This window comes from Arvicola amphibius, chromosome 10 (genome assembly GCF_903992535.2).
Source record: "Arvicola amphibius chromosome 10, mArvAmp1.2, whole genome shotgun sequence".
Lineage (NCBI taxonomy): Eukaryota > Metazoa > Chordata > Mammalia > Rodentia > Cricetidae > Arvicola > Arvicola amphibius.
The window spans coordinates 85,936,213-85,952,454 of record NC_052056.1 but is presented as its reverse complement, the minus strand read 5'-3'; the positions used below and the strand labels follow the sequence as shown (position 1 = coordinate 85,952,454).

Sequence of the window (16,242 nt, the reverse complement as noted above, 5' to 3'; positions counted from 1 at the left end):
AATCACCTGTCTTAAGATCCTGCCTCTACAATGGACTATAATCAGAAATTCTGAGCTCCAATAAACCTTTTCCCCCCTAGGGTTCTTTCCACAGAGCATTTTATTATAGCAACAGCAATGAAATTAGAACAGTAGATGAGATCTACAATGGTTCCATTGAGATCAGGTTATACAGCACATCACTTCAACCCATAGGATAATGTTCATAGTATGGGCAGGAGAGCTGGGGTTGAAGAAACAGAAATGGTTGTGGAGAACGGGATGCTTGTGGGGTATCTTTTCATGAACTATCAAGCAAGTGTGATATAACAGTGAACATGTGTAGCTTTGATAAAACAGTTAAATTCACATTAATAAAAGAGGGAAAAGGTATAGCCAGTTGTGTCTTGGTGACACAGAGTAGCAAGCCTAAGTGGGAGATTGATGAGCAGGCTGCTGTGCTGTTCAAACTCCTATTGCTCCCCGTCAGGTGGAGGAATGGTCCTATTTCAGCAGGACTATTAAAATGCAGGATTCTCTGCACTGTACCACTAAACCCAGGCACCCATGCACTTGGTGCAACAGAGAGTGGTTTGTAAATCTGTATGTGTCACAGGCATCAGACTGAGTGATGCTTCCCACTGGCCAGAAGAGGCACAGGGCTTATTTATGTCCCTGCAGTCTTATTGCTAATTAGATCTACTATCACTGTGGTCATCTAACAACTCTCTGTGTTTAATGTGGTACCCATGAAAACCTCCCCCACTCATCATCCTAACAGTGTTTGCAGTTTATTGAGGGTGTGTGATTCCAGGGTGGGAAGGGTTTCAGAAGGCAAACAAAAGGCAAGGACAGGGTGGTTGAATTATCACTCTGATTGTTAGGTTATTTTCCCCTCTTCTTATTTATTCTTTGTATCTTTCATATCATGCATCTCCATTCCATTCATGTCCCCATCCCTTCATATCCACCCTCTGACCTTTCAAACACCCCCAAAATAAAATAAAATTTAAGAGTAAAAAGAAAGAAGAAAAAAATCGGTCTCATGATAGAAGGTGTCGTGACTCATGACAGAGTCCTGCAGGATACTCTTTTATCCATGTATCTTTACTTGCAAAGTATTCGTTGCAGAGTCATTGGTCTGCTTCGAGGCCCCTGGTTTGTGGAAGGGAAATGAGAAGCTTTAAGAAATCAACCACATCTAGGACGAGCAGGGAACATTGGGCCACCAAAATGATTTAGGCTGGATCCGTCCAACAAACCAGGGCAGTAGACCATCAACCTCTGCATGGAACAAATTCTGAAGGTTAAGTGTTCTATCAGTCAGAATAGATTGGGTTATATGGCGGTAAAAGTCATTTCCAAATCAGACCACAATAGGACAAGAAAAACCTGGTCACTTCTCCTGCCTACCCAGGTCAGCTAGACGATCCCTCCATGCAAGGACTCAGGTGATCTTGGGAGGTCATCTGGAACCTTATTCTTCAACCTTGTGGGTTTGCCACAATAGACATTTTGATAATTTCATACAAGTATAAGATTTATTGTTGATCGAGGTTTCTGTCCCACCCAATCCTGCAGCCGTTAAGTCCCAAAGAATCACACAGAGGTCTACATTAATTATAAACTGATTGGCCCATTAGCGCAGGCTTCTTATTAACTAATTCTTATAACTTACATTAGCCCATAATTCTTGTCTGTGTCAGCCATGTGGCTTGGTACCTTTTTTGGCAAGGCAGTCACATCTTGCGTACTCTGAGTCTGACTTCCTCTCTGTCTGGACTAACTTACTACAGACTGAAACTTTCCTCTTTCCAGAATTCTCATTTCCCCGCCTCTACTTCCTGCCTGGTCACCCCGCCTATACTTCCTGCCTGGCTACTGGCCAATCAGCGTTTATTTAAAGTACAAGCGACAGAGTACAGACCTTTGTCCTACAGCAATTTATCTTGATCCACCCCCACCCCAATTCCTTTCCTCCTCCGGTATATCTCTACCTGCCTTTAAAACATAAACTCCTGTGTCCTGTGAAGACAGTGGCCATACTCCTGAAGCAAAGTAACTCTCTCTCCTCCAGGAGTCGACTACCAGCAATTCCTCAGCTAGGAGTGGAGCCTTGTGGTTCCCTCCCCTGCTCATGCTGCAATATTGTCTGGTTTGATTTGGCACAGGTCTTGTGCAGGCTATCATATCTCCTGAGGGTTGAGGTGTTGTTCATCAACCACGTCTTGTCTAGAAGACAGAATTTCACAGCTCTCCTCTCCATCCTCTGGCTCTTGCATTCTTCCTTCCTCTCTTCTCAATATTCCCTGAGCCATGTAGGGGTTGATATTGCTGTCCCGTGTAGGGCCAAGCACTCATGGTCTCTCATTCTCAGAACTCTGGCCAGTTAAACATCTCTGTGTTGACTGTTGCCTGCTGCACAGGTTTGAGAGCAGCCCGGTCCTTCCTCCAGCAAAACGCGGAGCACTATCATTTCTCACAACTGATAATAATGCACTTGACTCCAAGAGAAATATCTGTAGGGTAGATCTGGCAAGACGGCTCTGCAGACAGGACTTGTGACCGAGTCTGACAATTTGAGTTTGCTTCCTGTGTTCCACATAGTGGAAGAAGAGAAGAGATTCTCAAAAGTTGTCCTCTGACCTCCACATGCATACCATGGCACATGTGCCCACTCTACACATATTCACGTGCATACACACACACACATACACTTGTGCACATGCACATACACGCATGCATGCCCACACATGCATGTACACCTGCATACATGTGTGTGCATGCAAATAGATAAATGTACAAAAAATTTAAAGTGTGTTCAGTGGGGTGTTGGGAGGCCTGTGCTTCGAGTTCAGGAATGTTCCAAAGTGGAGCCTTGTCTTTTAGGATGAAAACAGCATATGTTAGCAGAGGTCAAGGCTCAGGCAAAGTAGCTGACATGCTGTGAGCCTCATGAGGGAGGGAAGCAGTGTATCTTACATGAAAAGCAGGCTGGCCATAAGAGAGGTGGCGACGTCACTTGGGGATAACTGATACTCCATATTCTGGCGAGCTACTCCCAGGCAGTTCAGATTCCACGCGAAAATCAAATTCACAAGACTCTACAAGCGTTGTCCCCAAGGAGAGTGCCTCGGCCCTCCAGAGCTTGAGTTTAGAGCAGGGATACGCTGATCCAGTGGCTGCAAGTTGAGTCACGTGACACGTGACCCTGCATGTATCCAGCTGTCTGTCCCCTGTTAGTCTATAAAGAAGGGCCAGGCAAGCTCTGACTTTATAGAATAGAATGGGGCTTGTTTGCTGAAAGGACTCATGGGGACACTGTCAGCGGAGGATAAGCCGCAGGGAAACTGGCATGCCAGGGGCCAACTGAGGAGGGTGTGTCATGTGTAGGGAGCAAGGAAAGTCCTGAGCGAATATGTGTTGTTGGCATAGGCATGACCACGGCAAGGACCTCAGAGCCTTGGACTCAAGGAAAATAACAAAGACTTCCAGGAATGAGGTGCAAGGGAATTGTCAATCCTTCTGGTCCATGTTCAGATGTTGACAGTGTGTGCAGAAATGTCCACCATAGCGTACCCCCACCACTACCGCCACCAATATTTATGGCCTGAAGACTGCTCCCCTACAGAGATTCATTCTACCAAGATTAGTTAAATCTGTCTCCTTGCTCAGATGTATGCAATAACCCCACCTCCTTGTGTACCTGTATATAAACGTGTATGTTGTGCATATAATAAAGAGGGTGCTGCAGCATGTCCATCAGAGAGCCCAAGTCCACATGATCCCAGCTTTACTGTGTGTCTGTGTGTCTTTCCTTCATTCCCGCTCTATCCTGGTCAGGTCACTCCCTGAAGCCATGTGGCCTGCATAGCACCTTCCAACACTATTAGGGATGGCCAGTCTAGTTTTCAGCCCAGGTCCAGCCCAATTACACTGCACCCTGCAACTAGACACTCACAGCGCAGTTACACTCACCCTGCAATGTGGTGCGCTAAAGACAGATCTCTTGTCTGATCCCTAGAAGAAGAGCTTGGTGGCAAACTGTGTGTTTTCATGAGTTTGTAGGAGCGAGGGAGTGAGTTTTATAGTAGCATGCATTACGTGGGAGGACCTGTGGGTGTGTGGTTCAGCCGTAATAGCATTCAGAGGCTAGAACCCAGGAAAATCCTGGCAAATTGCAAGGAAGTGAAAGAAGGGCAGAGAGAAGCAAGCAAGGTCACTCCCATCTTCCTTGTGAAGTCACCAATCTAAGCTCCTTTAAGTTGGATTCATTGTATATAAAGTTAGAGTGATTTAAGTCTCCAGTGCAAGGATTCAGAAGCTGGAATTCCCAATTGAACTCTCCCCTTCATTTCTCCTTAGCCTCGCGACCTCGGGCAAATCACAAAACCTCTCTGTAGTACCTAAGAAACAGGAATGTTGCCTGTCTCACCTAGTGATGTGAAGATTTCTGGATCGGTACTTGCAGGGCTCTTGAAGAGAGTGCTGGAAACATAGTAAGACTCATACGTGTTTGCCAGACACAGTGTTGGTTATGAATTTACCCCATCACTGTCCCCATCACATGCTCCCTACAAAACCCAGGTGTTGACAGAAATAGCCTCTTGGCAGAGGGCTGGTAATCAAGCGCTTGGCTTCCTGTGCCCAGGTGAAAAGCTGAGCCATTTGCGGAGAGGCAGGAAGAGGCATCCACACATTCAAGGGACTGGTCGTTAGGAGGCTAGGTAATGGACCATGTGTTTGATCTTCCAGGAGGCAGAGATACTGAACACAGCCATCCTCACTGGGAAGACAGTGGCAGTCCCTGTGAAGGTGATCTCCGTAGAGGAAGATGGCACGGTGCAAAGTCTGTCGGACTCGGTGGAGTGCAGGTCAGCAGACGAAGACGTGGTTAAGGCAAGTGGACAGTCCCTCTCCGCTGCAGAAACCCATAGTTGCATGGGTGTGGGTGGTTATCTCCAGTTGGATGTGCAGGGTGCCTCCCATTCTGAGTTTCCTGCCACTTAAATCGGGAGTGTCTCCTAGTCCAAAGCCGAAGAGGAAAAAACACTGCTCTAGCCCATGTCTGGGCTTTGAGACTTTTCTTCTGGGTCTGTGTCGCCTGACATTGATCTTTTCCCAGACCCTGGGAGGTGTCAGTGGGATGCAGGGACCATACGCCATCCATTCCCCGCTCCACAGACTGACAACAGAGGTTTCTTTCTACCCACTTGGACTGTAAAAGAATGGGAAGGAGAGTCATGACCCAGACTGGTGAACATACAGTCATGTTCCATGATGCATTTACAGGCTTGTGTGAGATCAATAAAGGCATAAAGTTTATGATTACAACTAACTTTGATTTACAAAATCAGCCACTGGAGAGAGGAGTTGTCTCCCAACCCCTGGCCCTCCCACACAGCTCTCTACATGAGGGAGGGGACACCACACACTATGCCCATCCCTCTGCTCCGCTCCCCAACCTCATCCTTCCTCCCAATCTCTTCTTTCTCTTTTTAACTTGAAAGCAGAAATGATTCAAGGCAAAGGCATACCAGGAGAAGCCTGAGGCCAAGGACTCCAGTCTGGCTGGGCCAGGAATCTCTCAGCAAGGTTCCAGACAGTGGGAGGGAGTAGATTTTTGTGACTGCTGTGACCCACTCCACAGTCAGAGTTATGGTGACAGATGTCTCGCCACTTCCTCAGGGTGAACAAGATGGTGAGGGAGGTTTCTAGACATTCCTGGCCTTCCTTCTTACTAAATCCAGAAAGATTATCACACAGAGCCCCAGGACTTCTGGACAGAGTTACTGCAGGCTAGCTTCTCAGGAGTGAGTCTCCAGTGAATGGTCATCTCTAGCATCTTGGGAGGCAGTCAATAAATGCAAATATAATCTTTTCCTGGTGATAGTTTCTTCTCAGGATGCCAGGACCACCAAAACCAGGAGGCACACTTAACCAGAGCTATGAGAAGGCAGATCCAGAGGAGAATGGATCCGTAGTGTGGTGCTTTACACAACATGCCATTCCAACCTACTTCCAGAATCTTCTTTACAACATACAGACGGGCCTTCAGTGTCTCTGGCCGATGTCTCAGCTCATCTTGATTTCTCTTTCTGTCTCTCATATTGAATCCTCTGCAAACTTTTCTGGGGACCCCTTCCCAGGCATTCCCATTCAACAGCTCCTCTCTGGGATAGGGCCCATCCTAGTCCAGGACACTGTGGATTCTAGATTAAGGAATGGTCCTCTCCCCTCACTCCCACACTCAACCATACCCATGTGCTTTCCCTCACCTCTACTTCAGTGCAGCAGCCAGGATGTGACAGCCAACAGCACCACTCATCGACTGAGGACCGTTCACCAGCTTCCCATCTGGCTCAGAGAACCCACACTACACACCTCACACCACCCTCTGTCGTTCCAGCCACCCAGTGCCTCTGTGGGTTCTTTGAGACCAAGAACCCCTTTCCACCTCAACATCTAGCTCTCCCCTTGATGACTGTGTGGCCAGTGCCCTCACTTAGCTTCCCACAGTCCTTGGCTTTCCAGCATTGGTGAAGTTGTCATGGATACCCAGCATGGCCTTTCCCACCTGCTTACATTTTTTATTCATATATAAATACATAATGAAATGTGCACCTATACAATGAATGTCATGTTTAGTTATTTATACATATTACATAATAAAATATGTACCTTTATAATACACATCATGTTTAGTTATTCATATATTGCATTATATATGTGATGTAATATATATGTATTTGTACACAAAATATATAACTGTGTTCATTGACTTCCCTCATCTGAATATCAGCTCCATGAGTGGAGGATGTTCTGGTTCCTTCTGTTCATTGCTATAGCCCCATCCTTTGCAATACCCGGCACGTCATGAATAAGAAACAAATACTTGTAAGGCAAACAAGTGAATGGCATACAGCTGCCCCTCCAGTGGTGATGGAGCTACCTCCTGAGGACCCATCACTTCCAGACAGCCATGTGGGATAGTTCTCTCAGACAGAAATCATGAGTGGGTCAGGTAAACTGGGGCTGGTTGGCCTAGGCTCTTGAGTACCCAAGGCAGACCCAGAGACTCGCTTCTCAGAGCCCCAAGAGCTACAGACCCATTGCTCTAGGCTTTAGAAGCCAGAGACTTAAACTGTTGGGACTCAGTTTGGAGGCTTATTAATCTGGGCTTTAATCACCAGTGCTTGCCAGCTGGTGTAACCCTCAGCTTGCTCAGCAGGAGCAGCAGCAGCAGGCAGTGCCCACTCATGTTACATTTCCTGAATAGCTGGGAGGCTCAGCTCCTGCAGAGGTAGTGCTATGGCCCTTGACCTGGAGGGTCTGAAACCCCTGGCCCATAAGGGTTGCCAGTCCTCTAGGATCTGCATGGCAGCCAGAGCCTACTCTTCCCAGCATTGGTTTTCTTCCCGCTCACCTTCTCTCTACTTCTGCTATTTCTCGTTGTCTCCACCACCTCTGCTTCCCACCATTTCTGCCCCAGACACTCTCTGGAACTTTGAAATCACCCTCTTGTTGCTGGAGCTGCAGCCACTGCCGCCACCACCACCACTTTTTTCCCTCCCACTACCTCGCCACCGCACCATCTCCACTTTGTATGACCGGCTTCTTATGTTCTACTAAAGACTGAAAATAGGCAGGAAAGCATCACTTATGAAAAGCCTTTGGTTGAGCCTAATGTTGCACAGCAATGGCTGGAAGAGTTCAATATCCTTATATAATCAAAAAGAAACTGAGGTATGTTCCATCCACAGGCCTTCTACTGGGCACCACAGAGAGTGCTCCCTCTGGTACTCCTCTAGCCTGGGTAGTATGACTACTGAGGTTAACTGAAGCTTGTGACAGCAGCAAGCGCTTGCTCAAGCTGCCTAAACTATTGTGCCTGGGACAGCACCCCCTGGAGCTAGATTTGTACACTGGCAGCTAGCAGCTGTGGTTGCTATGTAGCTTCCTCAATATCTTGCAATGTCCAAAGCAGCCTGGCTGTAATGAAGGCTGACCCCTCAACTGATAGTCCTCTGCTGAAGCGAGTCATCCAGAGCACCAAGGAGTCTTACAGCTGTCAATCAGGGAGCCTAATCGCCACAGCCTCCAACATCATAGCTTACGTAAAGGAAAAATAAGCTTTAAAAGGGTTCTTAGCATGATGGCAATTGACCTTACCAGTGCTTTGACACTGTTCAACAATACACTTCTTAGCGAGGAATCCTTAGGGGAAGTAGCTTCATTTTATCTCTCTCACTGCCATTAAGTCAAGAGCATCTTGAGTTAAAACATATTTAGTACCGTAACCTGAGCAGCACCCCCTGCCCCCGCCTCCCTGAGCATCCACATCAGTGCACAGTTGGGCAGAACCTTGGAACACAAACTTTATCTGTCTTGTAAAAGAGTGTTCAATATTTCATGGAACAGATTGGCCGCCTTATAAAGTCAATGTACCAACGAAACAGTGCCCTGTGGAAAATGAGTTATAGACCCTGTGACAGCAGAAAAGGAAACTACACGGCATCAATAGGGTACCGTGGAACCGACTGCCAGCCCCGGAAAAAAAAAATCAAATTAACATTTAAAGTAATATTTCCATTGAGTGTGTATCACTTCCCCACTCTCATATAGTCAAAGAATCCTAAGGGGGAGCATCCTTCAGTTGGACTGTCTGTAATAGCAAACAAGAAACAGTTAATGAAGTTTCAAAACCGACCTCGGGGGAGGGGCTTAAACTAAGACAGAAAGGATGTTGTGTTAGTTACTGTGGCCCGGTGGGGGGTGGGGGGGACAAGCAACTTAAGGAAGGAAGGGCTTCTTTTGGCTCACAACGTAAATGGGCAGTCTGTCGTGGTGGAGAAATCTTGATGACAAGAGTGGCAGCTGATCACATTCCATGAACAACCAGGAAGGAGAGAGATGAATGCCGGCGCTCGGCACCATGGGATGGTGATGCACACGTCCAGAGTAGGTTTTCTCAGTGTAATTAACTCAGTCTAGAAGCCCCTTCATGGGCAAGCCCAGAGTCTTGACTTCTCAGTAACTCTAGATCCCATCAAATTGACAATCAGTATTTTTAATGTTGTATTATATTTGTCACTTGTGTGTATATGTTTGTATGTATGTATTATGTACTGTTATGTATGTTTTGATGTGTATGTGAGAAGGTCAGAGGGCAACCTGCAGAAGTTAGTTCTCTCCTTCCACCATTTGAGTTACTAACACACAACTCAGGTTGTCAGGCTTGGGGACGAGCATCTTTACCTGCTGAGCCATCTCACCAACCTGACAGTCAGTTTTAACCAGTCTGCCAAACAGACAAGGTCCCAAAGGGCATTGCAGAGAAAGGACACAGCGTCAATATGCTCAGGGCACACTGGTCACGTCTGCAGCCTGCAACAATCATCAACAAATCCAGATGGCCAGCCAGCACTGGGTCCTCCTGGTCCAGCTATCATCTCAGAGATACACAGAGCACCCAATCAGAGCAGCCGAGATGCAGCCTTGGTATTCAGGGATGAGCCTAGAGAAGGAAGGGGTTTCTATCCATTCGTTCTTGGGAAAGACTCCTGAGCCACTCTCAGAGATGCAGAGGACACAAGGAAAAATGGCAAACCCTTCTTTCTGTTTCACATCTACCACCAGTCTTTGCGGCTGGCACACGAGGCAATGCTCCAGTCCCCTGACCTCCCCAGCTGCCGCTTTGCCACTCTCTACATCACAGATGGTGACAGTCACCTGGAACACATGGTGCTTCCGTGTCATTCAGGATCCTTAGAGCAGCATCAGCCCACCTGGGTAGACACGCCTTCTCCCTTCCGGGCCTCGCTCTTCATCTTCTTTAGTTTCCTCCCAGCCTCAGCCCGAGACCTAAGTAGCCCCAGGGTCTCCTCCAAGCACATCACGGCCTCCTCTTGGGAAATCCACAGGCAAACTCACTCAGAATGTTTTGTAAATTACATAAGGGCCCCATTATTACCCCCATGATCTCCCAGCTGTGGACTTCACGAATGCCTGGGGTTTATTGTTTTAGAAAACATGGATTTCCTAGAAGAAGTATCTCTGATATTAGCAATAACATTCAGTGTAACACTCCAGGGTTGGAAATCATGGGAAATCCCGCTCATGCTAACTTATTTACACACACACACACACACACACACACACACACACACATCAACATAGACGATAGAAAGGGTCTGAGTTTGGACTACTGAAGTGGATTCTGTTGAGAGTGTAAAGATACAGTACCAGATATTCATGCTCCCTGTCTCCGTCACACTCCCCATTTCTTTTCTCCCTTCCTCTCTTTCATTCCACCCCCGTCATTTTCCTTCTCTCTACTCTACTCTTTCATCTGTATGGTTTTCATTATTTTAAACATTTTATTACATTTATTTTTGTGGAATTAATTTTTAAAATTATTATTATTATTTTATTACTTAAAAAAATACCAATCTGAATTCCCACTCCCTCCCCTCCTTCCACCCCCTCCACAGACCCTCCCACCCCAACCCTCCTCCAGTATTAAGAGAGGGCCATGCACCCACCCTGTGGAAAGTCCAACCCCCTTCCCCAAACATCTAGGTTCCCCAAACATCCAAAGAAAATAGGATCCCAAGAAGCCAGTACATGCGGTAGAGACAAATCCCAGTGGGAGCTCGGGAAATGGAATTTTATTACATTTATATCCATCTTTTTGCAGGAGCGTATGCCTAGATCACGGAAGATGTTGGGGTGGTCAGAGGCAACTTGGGGATGTCGGTCCACATTTTGGGTCCCAGAGATCAAACTCTAGTTGCCCAGTTCAGTGACAAGAGTCTTTACTGGCTAAACCATCCTGCAGGCTCTGACCTCTACTCTTACAAAAGCCTCCCACCCTTGTGGGTGCCGCTGAGCCAGCTCATAGCCCACAGGAAGAAGTGTGCCTTCCAGAACATTCCTACATAAAGCGTGGAGTGTGTTCTAATCATAAGTATTCAGGTTGCCTCTTATCCTTGAGCAAATCAGTACATCCCAGGGATCCCCAAATACAAGCTGTTCCAATCCACATCATCTCAAAGATGCATTTGGAGCAGGGACCCCTGGGCAGATCTCTGAGCTGAAACCCCCAAAGTAAAGCAGTACAATCAGAATGTACCCTATAGTCACTCAGTGGGGGGTGGACTTGGGGACTGGAAGAATCTTGACAGAATGTAGGAAGCATCAGAGTAGGGTAATTGTATGTGGGAAGTCAGCTGACGGGAGCTTACCACCTCCTTCAAGAGCCTGCACTGCTCATAGGGTCAAGTTGGACCTCCTTGCTCACCCATGTCTACTGGTAGCAGCAAAGGGGGCCCAGCTCCAGCCAGTCCTAGCTGGGCACAGACCACACTCACTCACGTCAGAGCAGCTCAGAGATCTCAGGCCCACCTTGGCCCCTCCCCATAGATGTTCACCAGCAGGAGTCTGTGGAACAAAGCTGTGATACTCCCCCAAGGCAGGGCTTTGTGGACACCTTTTTCCCAGAAGAAGGACAACCTGCCGGGAGAAGAGAAGTATGGAGCTGGGGACGGGAGTGGGACACTTAACAAGCCAACCAGGTGCCTGTGAGGGACAGGAAGGGGTGGGGCTTTCAGGAGAGTGCTCAGTACCCTCAGTGGGTGCTTTAGAGTTCAGGCTCAAAGAGCCAGCTTCTCTGCCCAGTAGCCTTGTTCCTGGGGAGAACAGAAGGTACCAACCTGATGAGGGGCTCTCTCTCTCTGTCTCTGTCTCTCTCTCTCTCTCTCTGTCTCTCTCTCTCTCTCTCTCTCTCTCTCTCTCTCTCTCTCTCTCTCTCTCTCTCAAACATCCAACTGGACTTCCAATCACTGAACAGCCACAGAGATGCCACCAGGAGGGACAGAGCTCATTAGTCTCTTCTCAGTTGGAAGGCTCTATACTCTGAGCTGTCCCCCCTACAGCCCCTCCTTAACTACCCAACCAGGCATGGGGCAGTGTAGGGTTTTATGTCTCCCCAGGAGTGCCTGCTGCCTCCTCTGAAGACCTCCTCTGTCATCATCAGCAAGGAACACAGGGAGACAGTTTGGAGGGATGGCTGATCACCTTTACATTCGATGTGATGCTTGACACATCAATGCAGAAGACGAGTGTCTCTCGATGTCTTCCATCTGGCAGGAGTGATGAATTTGTCTGACATCCTCGTAGACAGTCTTTCATCCATTAGGCACAGGGTGTTTATTAATTCCTGGAAAACATCATATATATTTTGATCAGATTCATTACCCAGCTCCTCCCAGATCTACATTTACCTCCCTATGCCCAACTTCCTGTCTTCTTTTTTCCTTTTAATTCAACAGTTTTTTAACCCTTATTTGTGATGGTCATGTACTCGTGAGTATGTGGCCATCCACCAGTGCCTGACTGACCTATCCAGGACCACAGCCTTAAAGAAAACTGACTCTCCCTCCCACAGGAGCCATCAGCTACAAAAGGCTCCTTAGCTATGATATGAGGGATCATGACCCGTTTATTCTCCACGATGGTGCATTTACTGACTTGATGTTGTGCGGGCAATCACAGCTGCTGTGGTCATGAGTGTAGTGGTCCTGTTGTGTCCAGAAGACATTGGTTAGCTGTGGTTCTCCTGACCTCTGGCCCTTACAATCTGATCCCTCTCCCAAGCTGATCCCTGCACCTTGGAGGGCGGCTGATTGATACAGATGCCCCGTTTATGTCTCTGCTGACACTTAGGCTCTGCACTCTGACCAGTTATGACTTCCTGCGTTGACTGCCACCCACTGTGCAAAGAAATATCTCTGAGATCTGAGAGCTGCACTAGTCTGTGGGTGGAAGACACTTTGATACTATATATACTTTTCCATTGTGTGTGTGTGTGTGTGTGTGTGTGTGTGTGTGTGTGTGTGGTTTCTGTGTTTCTGTGTTTGCGGGTGATGTGTACCTGTATACACATTTGTGTGGAGGCCAGAGGTCAACTTCACATGTCATTCCTTGTTTCTTGAAACAGAAATTCTCTCTAGGACAGAGATTAAAAAATTGGTAGGCAGGCTTGCCAGGGACTCACCAGTTATAAGAAGACAAGTGCAAGCTACTGGATGTAGCTCTTTACACAGGGTCTGGGGATCAAATGCAGGTCCTCTTGCTTGGAAGGCAAATACTTTACCCAGGGAGCTGTCTCTCCAGCCACAAAGGGTGGTCATTTTTAAATACACCTCCAGCATGGGTATACAACCTGTGACTACAGAGTAGGGAGGATCACCCACTAAACACAGGAGTCTACCATGCATGTCTCCCTCCCATCCAGGGCAAACTCAGCAGATACACAAGGTGGGGTGAGAAGAAAGGGAAAGAGAAGCTAGGCTGTGCAAGTTTGCATGTAGTTGGATTCTATTCGCCTCTGAATCCTAACATCCCATGAGGACACTAAATGGAGAGACTTTTTCACGAGTGATCTGGTAAACCTGGATCATTTTAATCTCTCCCTTGGAAGAACACATTCCTACCCACAATGTGACCCTTTTGAGAATCTTCTCCCTCTGCGACTACCTGTCCATCAGTTTTTAAATTTCATGTGCAATTTCAGAACTGCTATCTGGCCATTTGACCCAGGTTTTATGGAGACTAAAGAGAGACAAAGATATCAATAAAATAATGAAAACAGATACAGTGGCTGTTTAATTGCTGGAAACTCACTTCATAGCAAATAAGCCTCTACTATTTCATCCTTACAACCACACCATGAAACATTTTATTCCTATATTTCCTATAAGGAATGTGAGGCTCAACAGGGTGTTGATACATCACAGAGGTGATAGCACCTTCACAGTTCCCATTCCCAAGCTGGGCATTGGAAACCCATTTCTGCCATGGAACAAAACTGGCATCCTTTTGCTGTGGATTTCATATGAACTTTTCCCTGTAGTGTCAAGTTTATTGAACACCTGGTTCTCACAAGTGGTGGGATGCTTCACCTAGAAGGTTGTGGGACTTTTCAAAGGTAGAGCCTCCCTGGAGGAAGTGAGTCACTAGGACAGACTTTGAGGTTTTTATAGCCCAGCCCCAGGGCCTGGAAAAATATCTTAGTGGGTATGAGCATTTGCTGATCTTGTCGAGGACCAGAGTTTGGTACCCAGCATGCACCCCAGGCAGCTCATAACCACCTGTAACCCCAGATCCAGAGGATCCAACACCCTCTTCTGACCTCCACATCATCTGCATGCTGTGCCCATACGTGCACAGTCAGACAAACACTCTTATGCATAAGTAAATAATAAATGTCTAAGGGGGGACAAGCTAAATATAGCCAAGTCTCACTCCCTGGTTCCTTACTCTCTGCTTCTTGACTGGGGACACAGAATGATGAGTTGCTTCCCATTCCTGTCACCATGCCTTCTCTACCATGACAGAATGTATCTCCTCAAGCCTTGAGCCAGAATATACCCTCACCTCCTAAAACTGAGTTTTGTTGGACATTTGGTCACTGTAGCATGAAAAGACATAATTCAGCCCAGCGTTTGCTGTTGTCTCTGCTGCTCCGTGCTGTGACGGCAAAGTAGATGAGACATACTTCAAGTCCGAGTGTCACTAGCCTTAAAAATGTTTGTCCTGGATCACAACCAATACCAGAGAAAGCTGGGAACAGCGATTAAAAACTGTGTCCCATCAGCCCAGTTTTGACCCAGTTCTTCATGGGAAATCCCTACTCAAGAACTCTGAGGAGACGCTGTCTCCTGGGAGGCAGCGGGGGGGGGGGGGGCGGCTCATTTTCGCATCACACTGAGGTCCTAGTCCTCAGCAAATAGAGCTCTGCCTCAGATGCTGCAGTTCACTCAGGAAGACCTCAGGCCCGTGGATGTCCCAGTTAGACTTCTACTGCTGTGATCGAGTGCTCTGGCCTAAAGTCCCTAAGAGAGGAAAGGAAATATCTGCTCTACATAGGCCATTGAGGGAAGCCAGGGCAGGAACTGAACCAGAGACCATGGAGAAATGATTCTTAATGGCTTACTCCCCATGGCTGGCTCAACCTGCTTTCCTGTATAACCCAGGACCACCTGCCCAGGGGTGGCACTCCAACAGTAAACTGGGTCTTCCCACAGTGATAGAATACCCCACAGGCAGTTCTGATGGAGTCAATTTCTTACTTGAGGTTCTTTCTTCCAAGATGACCTAACTTGTGTCAACTTGACAAAAAGAAAGAAAGAAAAGAAGGAAGGAAGGAAGGAAGGAAGGAAGGAAGGAAGGAAGGAAGGAAGAAAGCACACAATGGGTTAAATATTTATCTCTCCATGCAGTTTCTTAGTTAAAGTGAGTTTGTTCCAATGCTTACATTGGAACATATCAATTCCTAGGAATATATTCTTCTCCTCAATAATCCAAGTAAAGACAAGCAGAGATTTCACCTTTTTGAGAAATATGGAAACATAGAAAATGGGATAAAGTGGGTCATTGATGTGGGATTCCCCTCTGTATACTGTGAATATGTTTTATTGCCATTGGTTAATAAAGGAGCTGTTTTGGCCTATGACAGAGCAGAACATAGCTAGGTGGGAAAACTAAACTGAATGCAGGGAGAGAGAAGGCAGAGTCAGTCAGTCAGGAGATTCTATGTAAATAGTGAAGGAGAAGGATGCCAGAACCTTAATCATAAGCCACAGCCTCGTGGCAATACACAGATTAATAGAAATGGGTTAATTAAGATGTAAGAGCTAACCAGGAATATGCCTAAGCCAATGGCCAAACAGTGTTGCAATTAATATAGTTTATGTGTGACTATTTGGGTCTGGGTATCCAGGAACCAAAAGTGCAGTCTTGGTTTACAGACCATAAAAGGCCTAATGTTTCCCTACATTCTAAATTAGCCTAGAGCATCATCCACAGAGACAAACTTCACTCAGGACACCCCTCCCAGTACCATAGTCATGGCAGACATCACCAGCTGAATGAACACAGAGCATCTTTCTATATAGTGCTTAGTCATGGATTTGACAGTCCTCAACATTACCAGCCCTGAGCCTGTGGAGATGAAACCTTTCTGTCATCTGGGACCTAGAAAGAAGCCCCATCACCTCCCCATACCACCTCACCTACAGAATTTATCACAGGAGTTTCAGAGAATATTAAGGCCAGGGATATCAGGCCGGAAGAACATCAAAGGCAAATGAACATTTACATGAGATAGAATGGAAGGGAGTGGTAGAGACGGTAGCAAATTGTAGAGTGTGTCCTCATATGAATGCAGCCCTTCTGTATCCCATGGGACCATGTGATGTG

At 46.9% G+C, this 16,242-nt stretch overlaps 1 protein-coding gene across 1 annotated transcript in view; it reads left to right on the top strand.

The window, feature by feature from the left end:
- Positions 1–16,242, top strand: part of Tmem132d (transmembrane protein 132D) — a 627,358-nt gene that overhangs the window by 544,155 nt on the left and 66,961 nt on the right. The window contains exon 5 of the mRNA XM_038346092.1: positions 4,735–4,878. Within this exon, the coding sequence (XP_038202020.1) occupies positions 4,735–4,878 (144 nt within the window). The remainder of the gene's footprint in view (positions 1–4,734; positions 4,879–16,242) is intronic.